Source organism: Eucalyptus grandis, chromosome 6, assembly GCF_016545825.1.
Source record: "Eucalyptus grandis isolate ANBG69807.140 chromosome 6, ASM1654582v1, whole genome shotgun sequence".
Taxonomy (NCBI): domain Eukaryota; kingdom Viridiplantae; phylum Streptophyta; class Magnoliopsida; order Myrtales; family Myrtaceae; genus Eucalyptus; species Eucalyptus grandis.
Window position 1 is genome coordinate 14,438,519 of NC_052617.1, and position 18,529 is coordinate 14,457,047.

The 18,529-nt window shown below is 41.4% G+C and overlaps 2 protein-coding genes across 2 annotated transcripts; both read left to right on the forward strand.

Moving 5' to 3' along the window:
* The first annotated feature begins 651 nt into the window (after positions 1 to 651).
* On the forward strand, positions 652 to 11,934 carry LOC104448529 (increased DNA methylation 1). The gene is made up of 10 exons (XM_010062385.3): positions 652 to 1,078; positions 3,747 to 5,795; positions 5,913 to 6,945; positions 7,291 to 7,411; positions 8,266 to 8,345; positions 9,016 to 9,257; positions 9,481 to 9,567; positions 10,023 to 10,122; positions 10,853 to 11,054; positions 11,198 to 11,934. Exons 2-10 carry the CDS (start codon positions 3,973 to 3,975, stop codon positions 11,788 to 11,790), a joined length of 4,281 nt encoding a protein of 1,426 aa, XP_010060687.2. The 5' UTR covers positions 652 to 1,078; positions 3,747 to 3,972; the 3' UTR covers positions 11,791 to 11,934.
* A 915-nt stretch (positions 11,935 to 12,849) lies between these two features.
* LOC104448530 (probable beta-1,3-galactosyltransferase 14) lies at positions 12,850 to 17,416 on the forward strand. Its single transcript, XM_010062387.3, has 7 exons — positions 12,850 to 13,431; positions 14,408 to 14,560; positions 14,643 to 14,725; positions 14,822 to 14,921; positions 15,438 to 15,551; positions 16,541 to 16,683; positions 16,990 to 17,416. Exons 1-7 carry the CDS (start codon positions 13,061 to 13,063, stop codon positions 17,073 to 17,075), a joined length of 1,050 nt encoding a protein of 349 aa, XP_010060689.2. The 5' UTR covers positions 12,850 to 13,060; the 3' UTR covers positions 17,076 to 17,416.
* Positions 17,417 to 18,529: the final 1,113 nt, after the last annotated feature.

Genomic DNA, 18,529 nt, shown 5'->3' on the forward strand with positions numbered 1-18,529 from the left:
ACAAAGTGGTTGATGAAGCTGGATCCAATGCTTTCCATTTTCGAACAAGTACCTCCCATCAACGTCAAGCCAAAGATCACCACATGCATAACGAACCTAACCCAACCTAACAAGCAACCCAAATCCCAAAATCCCTGGCGCGGCGAAAATTGCACGTCACAAGACAACAGCAACGAGATAGCGAAAAGTCCAACGCTTTAAGATCGGCAGGCGGGAAAAAAAAACCCGTCTTCAAGCCTCGGTCGCAACGGAGCGCGACCCGTTCGGTCGCAATCGCATGCAGAGAAATCGACGGAAAGCAAACGAAAAGGCGGAATTCAACGCCAAACCTCGTCTCCGTGTCCGTTCAAACGCTGGAGCTCGCGACCGCAGCGACCGTCCCGCGTCGCGAACCGAAACCGACCTCCACGGAAAACGCGAACCCCCGCGTCACACCCTTATCTCGCCTTCCCTCCCACCCACCCTACCCCCCAAAAAAAGTACAAAATCTTTTCGTAATTAAATTCGGAGAGGAGGCGCCCGTCCCGCTTTGCGCCTCACGGTTTCGAGCGCCGTGTCCTGCGTGACGCGAGCAATTTGATCGAAAACGGTAAAAAAAAATGAAAAGGAAAGAAGGGAAAGTGAAACGCAAAGAGACAAGCAGAAAGAGAGAGAAAGATAGTGGGATGGGATAGTACAATCAGGGCTATCGGCATACGCATGAACCAAGCGTAGAAGGGGGAGTGTAGAGGGAAAGATGGGGAGAGAGAGAAAAATGGTAAATGCCATCTGTTGCTCGTGAGCAGGATTCGGGTTTCCCGAAGTAGTGCTGCTGCCGCTGCCGCTGCCGCTGCTGCTGCTGGTGCTGCTCTTCTCGGTTCGCGCACGTTGCGATGACGGGGGAGTAATGAGGCCGAGAGCGCACGCGAAAACCCACTCCGCCTTTCATCCTTTTTGCCCTTCTTCCTTCGGCGGCTCCTCCTCCTCTCGATCGTCTCCGCGAAAATTCGCCCTCCCCCCGCCTCCTCCGTCCCAAAACCCTAGCCCGAGATTCCGCCTCCGCCGGTCCTGCATGCGGATCGGGAGCTGCATTGCCCAGGTGAGCTCCTGCCTGCTCCGTCTAATCTGGGTTCTCGGTCCTCTCCAGCGCGGTAATGCGGTTTTCGCCGCCGGTTTCGAGCTCCGGCGCCCGTCATTTCCGCGGCGGAGACGCTGACTTCGTGGGGTTTTTCGGGGGCGGATTCGAGCGAGGATTTGGCTTTTTTGGGAGTGTCGTCGTTCTGGAGATGGCTTTACTTTGTTCTGGGAATGGGCTTTGTTTCGGTGATGACGGGTGTTTGCGTATTGCTCGTGTGGCTTCTTGCTCTCAATGACTTTGATGTTCTTGATCTTTTCTTTGCGACGATGATCGTAATTGTCGCCTCTCTCCCTCTCCCTCCCGTCCACAATTCGTTGCCGAGCCTTTGCGACCTGAGCAATTCGGCAGGACGGAATGCTGAGATTGACGATAATGGTGGCTTGTCTAAATATGAACGAGAGGCGGTGACGTGCAGACTCTCTCTCTCACTCTCTCTCATGACTATAAGACATCATGCAGACCCCAGAAAACCCAGCTGCAGAGCAATAGATGAGAGTTTTTATCCAAAGATTCCAGCTTTAGGTGAATTACCACACGAATGTGTAGCCTCGGCTGTTATCTATGAGCATCATTGCATGTTTGGGCACGTGCCTGAATGAGGACCGGAGACCCTCAATTTGATTGAACGATCCTAAATCTTGGACCTTTTAGCAGACCGTAGAGGGCCTGGTCCACCTCATTTTCCCTCTGTATTTGCTACCGGTCGCTGCAGGTTTCCGTTGGTTTAGGAAGGATAGTCCATCTCCTTTTTTTTCGTTAGTTATGCCAATTAAGGTGCACTCACCGTCATCTCCTGCATGAAATCCCATATAATGCGCTCACTACTAAGTAGTGAGCTGTGAATGGTCATGGAGATGTGGAGAAACATTCGCAGTCTAGTAATTCCGCCGGAGCTGACCCTAACATATCCACTTTACGGCTATCTCTATTTGCTTTGAGACTTGACTGTTAGCTTCTGTTTTTCAACAAACACGTGTCCCGTGTTCCATATGGAATTGCAAGGGCTGCATAAGAGACGTTTCTTTCTCTATATGCATTTGCACTTTGCTTGTTTGGATGTAAACGAACTCGCTGAGATTATGGTCTCTATTGGTTGATTAAATTGCTTAGTAATCAGATGCGGATTTTGGATCAAAGTTAGCATTCAATTATAGGAGAACTGTTCTCCATGTTATTTGATGACATGGCATGGTGATGTGATAGAGACCCGTTATTTATTCTCATGTCGCTTTTGCAGATAATTCTCCTGGCCACAATTGGCACTATGAAGTAAATCTAGCGGTTTAACTTACTTTAATAACCAACGCCGTTCCATCATTAAAATAGATTTGAACTTGTTATTCCAATGTGGTGAGATCATCTACGTGATTGCGTGTTTTTAACTTGTCTAAAAGAAAGAAAAGTCTAGGTAAATATGTTAAAATTACAACATTTATATGCGTAAACCTCATTTTTTGGCTGAGGTAGTGCATGTATTATAATGCTATGTGGTTTCTATCAATCACCACCTCACAGAACCTGTTTTCCGAGTGGTTTCTTAGCCAAACTGACTTGATTTGATAATGGATAAATCCTTAAAAGGAAGTTACACTACATCGGGAATGATTGGTCCGGTGGGACCCTATAAAAACTACAATACCACTCTTAGGTTTCCAAGGCAATAATGGGAAGTTAGATTACGCTAAGTGGTGGAGTCAATATCTCTCTATGAATGGGAATGGTTCAAATGGAAAGCATAGATATTGCATATATGGCTGTATGAGATCCCCGTTGATTTGTCTTCTTCCTTGATTTGCAAACTGATTTAACTGTATGGAGTAATTTACCCATATTCTAAGTAGTCCAGCAGCATCTTCATTCAGAAGTAACAATTCAAAGCAGCAGGTCTGTGCTTTATTTTCCATTTGCTGCGGATGTTCTTTCTAGCTCAGACTCCAGTTTCTCGTTTGCTTGAGAAATCATCACAAAGAGTAGATGACTTAGTTGTTATTGAAATAAACAACACCTCGGAAGAACAATATTCTATTAGTTAGGAAACCTTCTGCGAACATATTTATAGATATTAGCTCAATTCTATAGGTACTTCCGGCATGTGGAGACCACTGACTCCTAAGTTTTTCTCTGTTCTAAATTTGAATACTTACCTTTACATTCCCTTTCTTAACCAATTTTACCTGGGACTTGGATCAACTAGGTAAGTGGAAACATGTTCTGAGGGTATTATCCTTTTGCCAATTTAGTTGGGACAAGATTAGACTGGTTGAGTTCAGGACCATATATCTAAACTATGCCAGATGCATGCCTATGGAACCATGTTAAATGATGAATTCATGACTGCAATTTCAGATTTAAATAACATCACAATTAGAATTATTAATGGTTTCCATGGACCAAAACGAAAGTTCTGTTTCAGCATTCCCGATTCATATCCTATGCTTTAATTGTATGCAGATTATTGGTGATTGGTTAGTATGATGCTATGAAATTTGTGAGTGCTTAAGTTGGATTGGTTGTCGAAGACAACGGAAACAATTTGTTGCTGAGTTACTCGTGTTTTTACTCCCATGTTATTGTATTATCTCTGAATCTTATCTTTTAGATTCTTCTTGTTTTATATGACATTCTTTAGGGATTCCTGCTGATCTAGACTTATGGTTGTACTGTATGGAAGACAACTTTTACCAAAGCACTGTTGCTTTATGAAAGTTCTGAGAGAGGCGTTCCAGGTGAAACTTTAACCGGGGTTGCATTCTGCCTCTTCAAAATAATGATGATCCTTAATGGAGCAAGGGACTGAAGAGGCTGGGGACAAATTGTAATTTTTCCATGTTGCGGGCATTGTGCTGACTAACAACATGGAGGACCCCTGTGATGATGGTTTTGAGGGTTCAAATGATGAGCTTAGTATTTTTAGAGAGGTGCTTTTTGGAAATTACACCAGTGACAGAAAGAAAATGTCACCATCCGTTGGACCTATTGACTTTGAGTCTGAATCTTGTAAAAACATGGATCTCTCAGTCTGTTCTAATGGTGAAAGTTCTGCTCTGACCAGTCTCTCTGCTTCTAAAATTACTTCCTGCGAGAAATCTTTTGTTGTAGAAGAAGATCCCGGAAAGATTTCCAGTTTCACAGATAAGAATGACCAAGTATCTTGTGTAAAGGGGATTGAATTTCCAGCAGATCAGCTTGCTAGTCCTGTGCCTGACTTGAAGAGAGGTTTCAGTCCATCATGCTGCTCTAACAAGAATATTTGTGGCATGTCTGGTCAAGAGAAATTCATTGTGGCAGAATCTTCCAGTAAGGGGGTTGCATACAACTCCTATGTGCTAAAAGAGCTCATGCAAGTGGACAGAGAAGCTTGTGTGGGAAATACCAGTACTTCAAACTGTCGAGCTATAGGTTCATATTGTAATGGTAGTATGGAATTTGCTGTAAAGAAAGCTATTGCTTCACCTGCTTCACAGGAGAGCATCGCAAACAGAATAGTTGCAGCAAGCCCATCTGCTAATGCTGCTGACAAGTCTAGTCCCCTGCTTGCTGACGAAAGGCCAATTGCTTATGATTTTCCTCCACTTGGTGTATCCGATAGTTCTTCCATTGCCAAGGAACCTCGCCGTCTTCTCCATCTCCATGCTTTTCACTTACTTATGGCAGCGGGATGGCTTATCACCATGCATCAAAGACCTAGTAGGCGTTATACAGAGTACAAATTTCGATCACCTGCAGGGAGGTCATTCCGTGAATTCTCTAAAGCATGGATATCATGTGGACAAATGTTACTGGCCAATCGATGTGCTTTGGTGCGGGAAGATGAGAGTACAGAATGGAATGATTTCAGTTTATTCCTGTCAGATTTGACAAAGTTGTTGTTGAGTATTGAGAAAGAACTAAATCAGTCAGAATTGTCTAACTCATTGGCTCATCGCTGGAATCTCTTAGATCCCTTTGTGGCAGTAGTGTTCATTGATAAGAAAATTGGTATACTAAGAAAAGGTGAAGTAGTAAAAGTAAGACCGAGTTTGCTCACTGACATGAACAGGAAAAGAAATGCTGCTTTGGCTGTGAAGAAAAATGATATCTGTGGAGACTTCTTCTCTGCGAGCCAAATTTCAGGCTTCCTTGGCGATTCATCTCAGGCCTGTGGAAGCGAGTTGGCGGATGTTGATGGGAACTGCTTTGCCTCTGCAAAGCTATCTTGCACTGGCCGTTCCTCAGGATATGGCATACAAAGAACTGATGGGAGTCATGGGACTTTTTTGACTGGGATGTCTTTCCGTACGGGTGATAGTGGCATCACTCCTTTTATCCAAACTGCTGATGTGACCGCAAATTACTCTCAGGGGGACAAACTCTGCAACCCAGATCCCCTACCATTACCACCTCCTGGTCCTGATGGTGGCACTTCATCTGGCCATACCCTGTATTATTGTCCTGCTTATTCGGAAAGTGTAAGTGTTCCGCTTGAAGGATTTAGAACAGTGTCCCATCTGGGTGTGGATGGCAAGTCGAATTGCTTGGGCTGCAATGAAGGGGGTTCCGAGCATGACATGGAGAGACATAAGCAGGTTTTGGAAGATGTATCATTGGTGACCTGTGAAGATAAAGGAGAGTCATTTAAGGACCAAGATGCTATTAAGATGAGAATAAATCCGGCAGCCTTCCCTTGTCAATGTTCCAGGTATTTTGCTTCTTGTTTTCCAGACAGTTGCAAATCATGCGAACCTTTGTCTGATATGAATAATTTGGTTTATTCGGAAGATAAATCTAAATGTCATCCACCTTATTCACTTCACAGAGTTGAACCAGGTGTAGCCATCTTATTGAATTCTGGAGCTGTCGAGCAGTCTGGGCATGGCAAAGAAGTGGACTGTAGTGATGTTCCGGCAGATGTTAGTTTGAGAAAGAAAATGAGAAGGAAGTCAAAGAAGATATCTGAAATAAAGTCAGCAACATCAGACCAGGATGATATAATGGGTGTGACTTTGCCGACCAAGGCTGAGTCTCCAGGTATTGGTACAGACAGCCCTCACTTGGAGTTTAATGAGATTCAGGATCTTTTGGCAACAGAAGGAAGATTTAAAGGAGGTTGCAAGTCCTCATGTTTCAGCCTTCCCGGGTTCCAGAGTGAGAAGAGAAAGCTGAAATATAAGAAGATTAGCCGAGAATGTGATACTTCGAAAAATAGATCAAAGAAAAGAAAGTGTGATATTGAAGATGATGAGCTGCTTGTCTCAGCAATAATGAAAAACCAAGAAGTCAGTGGAAGTGCTTCCAAATCCATGCCTAAAACCAAGTGTCGCAGAATAAAGGCCCGGAGGATGCTGAAGAGGCAGAAGGGTGCGTGCAAGTTGCGTCCAAGGAATTTCGGGAAGGGGGGCAAACTCTCAATGGATGGGAGTTCCTTACTTGGTGCTAGAACTGTTTTGTCATGGTTGATAAATTCTGGAGTAATTTCTCATAATGATGTTATCCAATACCGTGATCTTAAAGACAATACTGTGAAGAAGGATGGTCGGGTCACTTGGAATGGCATCATTTGCCAGTGCTGTACTATGGTGCTATCAATTTCTCAATTCAAGATTCATGCGGGGTTCAAGAAGAATCGTCCATGCATGAACCTTTTTATGGAATCAGGTGAGCCATTTGTCTTGTGTGTTCTTGAGGCCTGGTCATCTGAATATAAGTTGAGGAAAAGTGGAAAGCCAAGTGTACAAGTTGACAACAATGATCCAAATGATGATTCTTGTGGAATCTGTGGTGATGGGGGTGAATTGATTTGCTGTGACAACTGTCCCTCTACTTTCCATCAAGCTTGCTTGCTGAAGGAGGTATGTCATGTGTCTGTTTCACATTTGCTTTGTTGGTTCACTTCCTTAAGTACTGCCCTTTAAAACTACGGTTAAGACATAAAAGTGGACAACCTCATAACGAATCCTCTTTTTTTGGCCAAGCAAACATCTATTGGGATCAGGAACTTTCCTTATATTAAAGTAGGTTTACAAGCAAGTTCCGGCTATAAAGGCGAGGAGTTTGAATCTAAGTTAACATGTCTCAAAATATGTAGCTTGTAGTTTATTTCTCTTCATATTCATTAGGTTGTGTATCTTGTTTCCTATGGGATGAGGAGAAGTACCAAGTCAATTGAGTCACATCATTTTCTTTTACCATTGTAGGACCTGCCTGAGGGCAAATGGTATTGTCCCAACTGCACATGTCGAATATGTGGATGCCTAGTTGATGACAAGAAGGCAAGCTCTAATGGCGCACTGAAGTGTTTGCAGTGTGAACACAAATGTAATACACATTTCTTCTCTCTTATTTATGGTCTTCATGATGTGCCTGGTTGTAAAAATATTATACATACATAGAATCCTATACTGGTTTGGGATTCAAATGTTGAGCCAAAGCCTCAATTCCTCGAGAAACGTCGAATAGCTGTTGAATGTTTGACTCTGGATGAATGAACTTTAGTATCATGTGAATTCTAAGCTGGGGTTTGTCACTGATAATTTGTTGATAAATTAATCATTGCAAACTATTGTTGTCAGATGTCTTGTTCTTTGTTTATTTGGAAACAACTGGAACATTGATGGATGATTTAAAGATTCAGTTCGATTATGAAATAAGCATATTAGCTTAGCCCGTGGAGTAAGGCTTGTCTAGCAGGACTGGTTTACATATTAAAAGAGAATAGTATCATCTTCAGGGATGGTTGTATTTTAATTTTTCAAGAAAATTCACTTAAATGCAGTTCTGTCCGTCCTTAGGAACTTGGCTGCTACATTAAATAGTATTTAGGTCAAGATAATGATAATTCTGCTGATGGTTTTATGATTTTCAAATGACTGTGTACTGTCTTTTGCATTAAGTCTGGTGCTCACACAAAATAATCTCTAGGTGATGAAGATATACATAGTTAGTGTTGTTTGGTTTGCGCATTTTCTTCATTTGTCTTTGTGAAGACTCAGATATGCTTGAATCTTTCATTTGATTATCAATCCACGCAGCAATAATTATAAATGTCTAATTTACATTTTTATTAAAAAGTTTATTGTGGACTGGTATATTTATTCAATCCATGATGCCTCTACTGGCAAATTTTAAGTATATTTTAAGCACTTCATTTGATAAGGATGATGTATGAACAGATCACGAGTCATGCATGAAGGAAAAGAATGTAGACTTGGAGATAACTGATGGGTGGTTTTGTGGTGAAGGCTGTCAAGAGGTAACAAGACCCTGTCTTCTATGTACTGTGTGTGCTCCTATGCAACTGCTCATTTTGTTTTGTTGGATCAGCATATGAAAATTTTGAGGAAAAATTACTGCAGCTCTTAAACCATGCTTGATGTTTGATTTAGCCAAATCTTGGATAGATCAACTGTTATTACTTCCAGAAAAGCAAGCACTGATACATCCGAGCCTTGCATTAGAGAAAAGTAAGTTGTCTGTGGAACTCATGGAATGTAGATAATGACTGAGGGAACTTGTAGGACCTGTAGCCTCATTGGCCACCGTCTTCCAGAACCAAGTTCAGCAATGAAATCAAACTTTACAGCCTTCTGGCTCTATGTTTCATGAACCCTCTAAACCCTCAAAGAATTGTATCTTAAGCATCGCTGTTCATTCCAGGTGTTATGCTATTGGGTATTGAATGCGATGTTTTGTCGGCATATTTTTTACCCTCGTCCTTTTCTTTTCAATGTAGCGCCTCTTTGGAACATGGCTTATCCTTCAAACATGACTTTGTTTGAACTTAAAGAGATGTGCTAACTTACCCATTTGGCTGTGTTACTAGATTTTATGAGGTTGCCTAATTTGCTGAAAAGGGTTTGGAAATGCTGCGTCTTCCAATTTCTGTTTGTTTTGACTGATACATATGTCAACTCTGTGGGTAGGTTTACTCTGGGCTTCATTCTCGTATTGGTCTCATCAACCATATTGAAGATGGGTTCACTTGGACTCTGCTTAGATGCATTCACGATGACCAGAAGGTTCCTTCTGCCCAAGGGTTTGCTCTTAAGGCAGAATGCAACTCGAAACTGGCTGTTGCTCTGACTATAATGGAGGAATGTTTTGTCTCCATGCTGGATCCAAGAACGGGAATAGATATGATACCTCATGTTCTATATAATTGGGGGTAAGTTTGCTTGTCTCGCTCTTCCTATTCTTTTACTTGCAACACTCAATTGTCTTCAACTTTCTGGCTTTACTTTGTGTGACTTCTTGTCATGCATCATTTCTTTCTTCTTCCCCTGTTTGTTTGCAACTTCAGTTTGGCATTGTCCACCCCATTGAGGTATCTCATTATTTGCTCCATACCTTTCTAATTAATTCTTATTCCTTTTCTTGGTGATATTTAGGTCAGATTTTGCACGGCTGAACTTCCGTGGCTTTTATACCATGGTCCTGGAGAAAGATGATGTGTTAATATCTGCTGCATGTGTCAGGTTTGAATACTTCATTGCAATGTCCTGAATAGTTTACCCTAGAGGATTAAGAATCCTTTGCAACATCTTGTGATGCTGCCAGATATGATTATTGAAGAGTTTATTGGTCTCAGGAATGATATTTTTAGTTGCTGAGGATTGACTATAAGCATTGGCGATTCTTCTTACATACAACTCGCTTTTGAGCAAAAATCTCTAATTTCTAACCGAGTTTGATGTTGTGGGGCGTTTTGCCTGATAATGATTGTAACCCTGTTCACCACTCGTTTTTGTGTGCTTTTGAACTGTGAAACGTGCATCATCTAAACTTACAGGAGTACTCTTGACATTTGTATCTCTATTACATTTGTCCTAAACAAGGTAGGGTTGCCTGAGGAACCTATGTTAACACAGATGGTGGAAGTCCAGAAACGGCCTTCAGGTGTACATATTCTCATCATGCCTTTGGTTTGCAGGATTCATGGAATAGCAGTTGCAGAGATGCCCCTAATTGCAACTTGTAGCAAATACAGGCGGCAGGGAATGTGTCGACGCCTTATGACTGCTATAGAGAAGGTGAGCTCTAATGTTGCTCTATGACTAGACACATACATTTCAGACTAATCAACCGAAGTGATTGCTGGTGCCATAAATGTGGCAATTGTCTAGACCTGAGGGACACTGATGGGATTGTTTTGTGCTATGAGCTAACTATTGAAACAAACTTGTTTCTTTTGGAGTACTAGGGGACTGCCCTGATGAGAACAAGAATCTCTTTCCTTAACCATCTAAAGATAAGTCCATAGACTACTCCATGTATGGGCGTTAGATTAGTTTTTTCTTCCCTTTGATGATTTAGAATTGGAGCTCTCAAGAATGATGCATGGAGCATGTACTTCCTTTATATTTTACCCTTAAAACCACATGGATATATCTTCAATCTGAGCCTATATGGATAAACTAGTCTCATTGTTCTTCACCTTTGTTAAAATACGTCTCTTCCTAATATTATCTTATTTATATACTTTCCACTGAAGACCTGATTGTACTACCGGTCACTTCTAAACATTTGCTTATTTAGGAATGCCTCTGTGTGTGCGCACGCGCGCGCGGTGTCATCCATACCATATGCAGTGGCAATGGTCGAAACATAAACTAAAGATAACTTTGCTATGGCATGGTGGTTAAATGATTATTATGTAGAAGCATCTTGAGTTTTTGGGTTTTATTAATTCGTAACAATTCATCATTGAAATGGTTAAATGTGTAATCACTCTTCCTATGTCTTCCTATGTGATTTATCCAGCTACTGGTGTCTTTTGGAGTGGAAAAACTTGTGATAGCTGCCATCCCAGATTTGGTGCAGACATGGACTGAAGGTTTTGGCTTCAAGAATGTGGAAAAGGATGAAAAGGAAGCACTTAACAAGATCAACTTGATGGTTTTTCCTGGAACAGTACTGCTAAAAAAGAGCCTATACACAAATCAGAAAGCTGAGGCACTATCAGGTGATTGTCGCGCCTCTTCAAGTTGATGTGCTGGCTTTTTTGTTACTTTTAACATCGCAGGCCAAAAGAGTTCAATGTATCTTATCGCACTTTGCTAGGAGATCAGACTTAGGAATGAATGTATCAACTGTGTCTTTTTCCAGAATGTGAGCTCACGACCAAGTCAGTACAATCTGCTGAGACCTGCTATGCAAACGACGAAGAAGCTGATGCTAGGGAAGTCAGCCCCAACGAAGGAGAGCTTTTGCAAGGAACTGAACTAACTAACGGGATAGGACAAGGAGTTTGCGATGCCACACAGAATTTTGCATTGGCAGATGAAACTTCTCACCTTCCTATAACAGCAGGAATCTCTTCCAAAGAAGAGCCTGCTGTCAACTGTGTGCATCCTTCTGAAGAAAACTGTCACAAGGATGAGCCAAAGGGCGCGGAAGAACCGTCCGAATTTTGCCAGACAGAAACCGCCGAGTCAATACAGGTATCAGAAAGCACCTGTTGTGCTAGCTTAGTTAGTCGTATGGATACCGAGGATTTGCTAGTAGTTATAGGACAAGAAACTAGCTCGTGGGACCAATTTTCGAAGCCATCCTGCGATGGCCCCCTTGTGTCCCCGGGGGAGAAGGAAAAGCAAACCAGCGGAAGGCGTTGTAATGTCGATACCATGATGGTGTATGACCAGACACAGCTCTCCTGTGGGGAAGAAGCCCGGAAAGCTTGTGAATTGTATGGGAAGTGATAAAATTATAAGCAAATGTAAATATGGTAATCTAGTTTTTTGGGTTTGGATTTGTAAGTGAATAAACACTGCTCAATCCTCAGGATGCAATACCCAATCTGGATTTTGATGTAGGGGAAATAAGCAATGTCCTTTTTTAGTTAATTCAGTCCAAAATAGAACTTTTCATGGGTATTTTCCCTTAATTAATAAGAAAATACGAGAAAACAATAAAGATCGATGTGAAATTAGATCGGATGTTGTCTATTTATCTTAATTAATGTGATCCCTAGAAGCGTGATTATATTAAAAGGAATGGTTTGAATTTAGTGAGTTATTCAGTATCAGGACCATGCTACAAATGTTGGAACATTCTCTAGCCGCGACATCATTTGGTTAAATGCATGTTCTAATACTGAATAATTTCAAATAAATGCCAAATGACTTATAAACTTTGTGGCAACTAAACTTAGTCGCCTTTATTTTTAACTAGATATGGGTATGGCAACAAATCGTGAACTTTGTCGCCTTTATTTTTAACTAGATCGATGTTAACAATTACACTCGAATACATTATTCGCATATGATCAATTCAAAGATTTTTCTAGTCCGTTTGATGGAGTTACTAAAATCACTCGCATTTCGTCAATTATGTAGAAAATAAAATTTTCGTTAGCTCTCACCAAAAATATATAAACTCCGAGCTGCTTTTATTAAATACCGGCACTTCTCTAAAGCTTGAACCCTTAATGCGATGCACTAACCACGATATAAGACCATTTAAGAAAGTCCTCCTTGTAAGCAAAAAAAAGATAAGAATATCACAGAGTTTTTTTTTTTCAATTATTTTCACGGATCCAGCCGGCCGGTGCTCTCAGAACATTCTTAAGAATATTCAAGAAAAGGAATTTCGATTCGAAAAGTATTCATGACGCAAAACGCAACACTTTTGTCGTATTTTTCTATACAAAAACGACGTCGTTTCTCATAAATTGTTTGGAGATTCCGGAGGATGATCGGCCTTTTCCCGTCCGCGCGGGAGGAATCACCGTCGTCGAAGTTAAAACGACAGCTCCGCCAATGACCGAAGCTTGTTCAGCTCTCAAGTCACTCTCCTGAGCAAAGCAATTCCTCACCAAACTCTCTCTCTCTCTCTCTCTCTCTTTCGATCTCTCTCGCCGATCTCAACGAACTCTCTCCCTCCCTCCCTCTCTCTCTCTCTCTCTCTCTCTCTCTACATGCCTTTGATCTCTCCGACCCCGCCGCCGCCGTCGCCGTCGCCGCCGCCGCCATGCCGTCGTCTCCCAAGCCCCACCACCACTACGGCCGGCCCTCCCCGCCCTCGCCTCGCCGCTCCACCATGCTCATCGTCTCCTGCTGCCTCCTCGTCGGCTTCTCCGGCTTCGTCCTCGGGTTCATCGCCATCCTCGGGCCGGGCCGGGGCTCCCGGTGCTCCGGCGCCGAGCCTCGGTTGCTCCGCGTCTCGTGGAGCGGGGAAGCGAGGGACGGCGGTGGCGGTTTGTTGGTCAGGGATGGCGGGAAGGTTCTGAGGAGGCGCAAGGTGAAGGGGTTTGTGGGGATCCAGACCGGGTTCGGATCTGTCGGCCGCCGGAGATCTGTCCGGCGGACGTGGATGCCGTCGGATCGGGAGAAATTGCAACGGTATGCCGCGTTTTCTTTTGCTGTATCTGACCGAGTGCTCGTGCTCGTGCTCGTGCTCGTCGAATTGTCTGATCTCACGGTGTGGAATTGATCTGCTGATGCTGATTTATTGCATTTAATTTTTTAAGTCTCTTGTTGTCAATGACTTGGGAATAAGAATGCAATTCCAGCTGTTTGTTATGTATGAGAATTTGCAGCGAATCGCAAGTGGCTGCTTTGGTCCATTGCCACTGTTGAATTTTGCAGTGTGCAGCTCATTGGAAGAACGCACTCATTTTTGCGAATGCTGAGTGGCATACATAGTGTTTACGCTAGAAAGCTTACTTCTTGTTAACTATGAACCCAACGAAATTACTATGTAGTATCCGCTAGAGAGATTACTTCTTATTCTTCGGCTGATGAAGATCACTTCATATTGACCATGTATCCGTTGAAGTTGTTTTTCAGGTTTCAGGGTCTAAAACTATAATGTAGCTCGCTTACCAAAAAAAAAAAAAACTATAATGTAGCTCAAATTGTGGTATTCCAGGAAATTATCATCTGGAGCATATTATTGAAAGAAGCAGAAATGTTGAAACTAATATTTCTTTGGTAGCAGTGTAAAGAAGCAAAGTTTCGAATCACTGATGGAGCTGAGGAACATAGGGAACGGTTATATGGCTATACATGAATATTTGTTATGGTTGAACATGGTAGAGATTGAGATTAGTTTGTTTAGATGACTCTTTCAGTAGTCATCAATCATCAGGAGATTAGCTCTTTTGGTTGGTGAGTATTGGCTTTGGTTGTTAGGTGTCTTTTCTTAACAGCTGTTTATATGGTTATATCATCGTTTTATCTTGCATTTTGACCTGCTAAGTTCCAACTACTGCATACAAGCAGTTCAATTAGCTAAAATCCGAGATTTTTTTCTTGTGCTCTTCATGTATAGCTATAGGAAACTCTATTGATTTTGACTTTATGGACTAAATTGCAGCTTGGAGGAAGACACTGGATTAGTTTTTAGATTTGTCATTGGTAGGACTAATGATAGGACGAAGATGATGGAATTGAAAAAGGAAGTGGCACAGTATGATGACTTCTTACTGTTGGATGTAGAAGAGGAGTACAGCAAGCTCCCCTACAAAACGTAATCACCATTCTCTCTCTCTCTCTCTCTCTCTCTCTCTCTCTCTCTCTTTTTTCCCGTCATAATCTGCTTTAAACTGCAGGTTAGCTTTCTTCAAAGCTGCCTATGCACTTTATGATGCTGAGTTCTACGTTAAAGCGGATGATGACATCTATCTCAGGCCAGGTAACTTGAATTGCGGTCTTCTATTGCATTTTCATCACACTATGGACTCGCACCAGTTGTCTTATGATCTTGCAATCACATCTCATTAACTGTTAGATCGGCTTTCCCTGCTCTTGACAAAGGAACGAAGTCATTCCCAAACTTATATTGGATGCATGAAAAAGGGCCCAGTTTTCACCGACCCGAAACTTAAATGGTTAGTTCCATGTTTTTGTTTGAATTTCTCCTTCAAGAGGACCATTATATTGTGCTTGTAGGAATGCTTTGCCTTGTATCTTCTTTCAGAGAACTCTCATATTGTCTTGGAATCCTTTGCCTCTTCATTAATTTATGTTCACTTTTAATTCCTGTCATGGCATGTAGTGAAAAAGAGCTACACATCTTGAAGTTTTTAACATATAGCAATTATATCTTTCAGAAAGTTAATATCAATGATTTTCCGCATTTTCTCTGTATTCAAATTTCTTAAGCTTCCTTTGAAGTTCGATCTATCTGGATAACTTCATCTTTGAGCTGAAACCTTCACAAGTTTTCTCTCTAGAGCGAAACTGATGGAGTGGTCATGTAGTTTGGCAGAAAATTACTCAAGAAAGTTGGGAAGTAGCTCAGGTAGAGATGTTTGAGGGTGCTTGCTTATGACCAGTAATCAGTGTCCCTTCTCATATTTTGTCTTTCTTTTTGTTTATGTGGTTGGACCATTCTCCATGTGCAGGTATGAGCCATTAGCCTATTTGCTAGGGAAAGAATACTTCTTCCATGCTTATGGTCCAATCTATGCCCTTTCAGCAGAAGTAGTTGCAAGTTTGGTGGCTCTCAGAAACAACAGGCACGTTTTCTGATCAATGTCTTCTGACTAGCTTAAATAGCCTTATAGAAATATTGGCATATGGCTATTTCATTTCTGGGGGTAATTAAGGAAGTCTCCAACTTTTTCCCAATGCTGTGAGTGCTTATCCTTTGTCACATCAGACTTCTACTGGAATTCGTGATTACGAAGATCTGATTTTAGTTGGATCAATCTAATTCGCTTAGCTACACCAAATTATGCTTTAGTTCTTATACTGCTTAATCATGCGGTTCCTAATTTAAGAAGAGAGAACAGACTAGCTAAGCAAATTGTGTTCTGCATATATGGATTCCTCATCAATAGCCAACATTCACATCCAGCAATTTGACCCATAATGGCTGCTGCACTCATGCAGTGTGGCATGTGCTTGTGTTCATTTCATCATAGGATAGATACTTGGGGTGAAAAATCGTGCTCTCGTGGTAGATTCAGCCAATGATATCTTGCTCCTTAGGTGGCCGTGACTGAGACCTTTGCTTAAAGAGCTATACATTTATTAAAATAGCGTATCTTATATAATTACATGCAAATTAAGGTGAGATGTGGAGCATTTAGACCTTATAGAAGACTCAATACAGAATTTGGTGCTATGGTCTAAAAGAATTCATATATAGCCGGACCGAGCCAGTGGCATGAGGCTTAATTTATTGTTGTGTATATTGCTTTGAACCTTCCATGTCTAATTCATTGTTGAGAAGTCGATTGAGTCTAATGTAATGCTCAAGCACTTGCGCAACTTAAACACTTTGTTTTAGGTCATCAAAAGCCTAATAATTTACATTTGCCATCGAATGCTGGACCAGTCATATCTTTTACTGATCTACGGCTTGTATCATGATGAAATCTTGCAAACCTAGACTGTTCTTTATGTGATTTAACCCGAGTTTTGAAAGAACAATGGAATCAAGTGAGCCAACACTTCTCTCAATTAGTCATTTTATCAGATGTTTATTCTGTTTGAATGACAGTGTCCGGATGTTCAGCAATGAGGACGTCACAATTGGTGCATGGATGCTTGCAATGAATGTCCACCATGAGAATAACAAAGAGCTATGTCAACCAGAGTGTACATCCTCATCCATAGCTGTGTGGGATATACCGAAGTGTTCAGGTTGGTCTCAGTACTCAAAAAAGATCTGCTTTTGATAGACAAGACTCTATAAAGACCCAATCATCATTACGCACAAAAAATTGGTAACGGCATGATCGAATTTTCCAGTGGTTTGGCACAGTTATTTGTCAAAAGTAGTTGATTTTTCTGTTTGGTGCTCATCAAAGTATCTGGTCGGTCCAGAATGACATTCTAAAGCTTCACCAAACCTAACGAAAATGTTGACCATCTTTCACTAGTGGTTGTCAATCTATTAGCCCTGAAAAATTGCTAATAGAAATCGTCACAAAATTACTTGACATGCAGGGTTATGTAGTCCAGAAAAGAAGTTACTTGAACTTCATCAAAAGGAGATCTGCTCGGACAGCCCTGCTGTGGCATCTGATGATTAGTTCTTTCTGTCAATTTGTTCTGCTCGGAAGGCCAGTTATATGGAAAAATTTTGAAGAATGAAGAATTTACTTTGCTGATGAGTTGGTGCTACTACTGAAACTATTGATTTAACAAGCGAAGGTCCTTTTCATTATTCTGTAGCGATACACCCCTTGTATTTTTTATTCTTGATACACCCATCTCACATGAGAAATCAGATGTAGGTCTTTCATAGTTTTTTTATACTCCCCTATTTTATTTTTTTTGTTAGGTCTATGTTGGAATTACTTCATCGATAATTCTTAGGAATGTAATTAGTCTCATTAATATTCACTTTTTTCAATGACCACCCTTGCATATACATCATAGACTGTTCTTCACTAGATCTATATGAGGAGGGTAGTTTCGCAGGGTTATGCTAGTCTTCTTGCAACTTCAGTAGTTTTCCACTTTTTGTGACTGAAAGAGAAGCACAAGATTGTCTCTCCCCTCATTTCCCTCATCAATAACTATAGTTCGTTCAAGAACCGAACAGGTAGATTTTTCCTTAAGAATGAACATGTATAAAATCCATGTTAGCTTACCTAATTGTGTATGACAATTATTTAATCAACTAGGATTCGATGTGTTGGGTGTCGACTTCTCCACAGGAGGAAAGACATAGGCTTCTTTCTTTTCCTTATTTTTGTGGTCATCGTGGAAGAAAGATTGGTTTAAGATTCATAAATTATCATTGCAGTCTACATTTGCTGGGCCTAGAGTTATTTTTCCAATGTCGCTGCTACAAGAGACACTGGATAAATGTGACTTTTGTGATTGCCTGAGCTTAAGTTTGTGCTTGGACCGCAAGGGGTTGGGCCTTTGGTTAACCCTGACCTGCTTGCTTGTTCCTGTAGACCATGTCAAGCAATTAGCATAACTTGATCGCCTGTGGAAGTTCTTCCTTTGGGCTTATACGGCTGCAGAAAAATCTCCCTTGGTTTTCTGTTGGCTTAACCAATGAGCGGTCCTATTCTCTTGATTCGTGTTTTATTTAGTGTGAATATGATTTCTCATCTCATTATGTATAATTTACCTTGAGCAGTTATGATATCGGAAAGCCTTGGCTTTGGATGCTCGCTGTATGCACCTATGCTCAGAACATATAGATGCCAAATAGAAAGGTCAATTGGTCATCGCCGAGTTGGCTTGAGGGTCTTTGGCTCCGACCAATATGATAGGTGGGCCGAATTCACTGCTTCGAGTTGATTGCAAATGAAATGTACGCGAACTATTGGATTTTATACTTTTAGGACATGATATCGTTACGTCATGCAATGGAACCTTGGACTCACGCCATTGATCTCGGTTCTTGCTAAAATGTACTTGCATTTTAAATGTCTCTGTGCTCTGTGTACACTGTTTTAAATGGCCACAACCCTTTTTAGATGATCCTCCATAGCTACGGCAAAGATCAGTCTGTTTTTTCAGCATT

Bases quoted from the DNA above. Each gene is read 5' to 3' on its own strand.
- LOC104448529 (XM_010062385.3), top strand. From the start codon at position 3,973: ATGGAGGACCCCTGTGATGATGGTTTTGAGGGTTCAAATGATGAGCTT. The intron at 7,412-8,265 runs GTAATACACATT...ATGTATGAACAG, and splicing joins TTTGCAGTGTGAACACAAAT to ATCACGAGTCATGCATGAAG. The intron at 8,346-9,015 runs GTAACAAGACCC...CTCTGTGGGTAG, and splicing joins GTGGTGAAGGCTGTCAAGAG to GTTTACTCTGGGCTTCATTC.
- LOC104448530 (XM_010062387.3), top strand. From the start codon at position 13,061: ATGCCGTCGTCTCCCAAGCCCCACCACCACTACGGCCGGCCCTCCCCG. The intron at 14,922-15,437 runs GTTAGTTCCATG...CTCCATGTGCAG, and splicing joins ACCGACCCGAAACTTAAATG to GTATGAGCCATTAGCCTATT. The intron at 15,552-16,540 runs GCACGTTTTCTG...TTTGAATGACAG, and splicing joins GTGGCTCTCAGAAACAACAG to TGTCCGGATGTTCAGCAATG.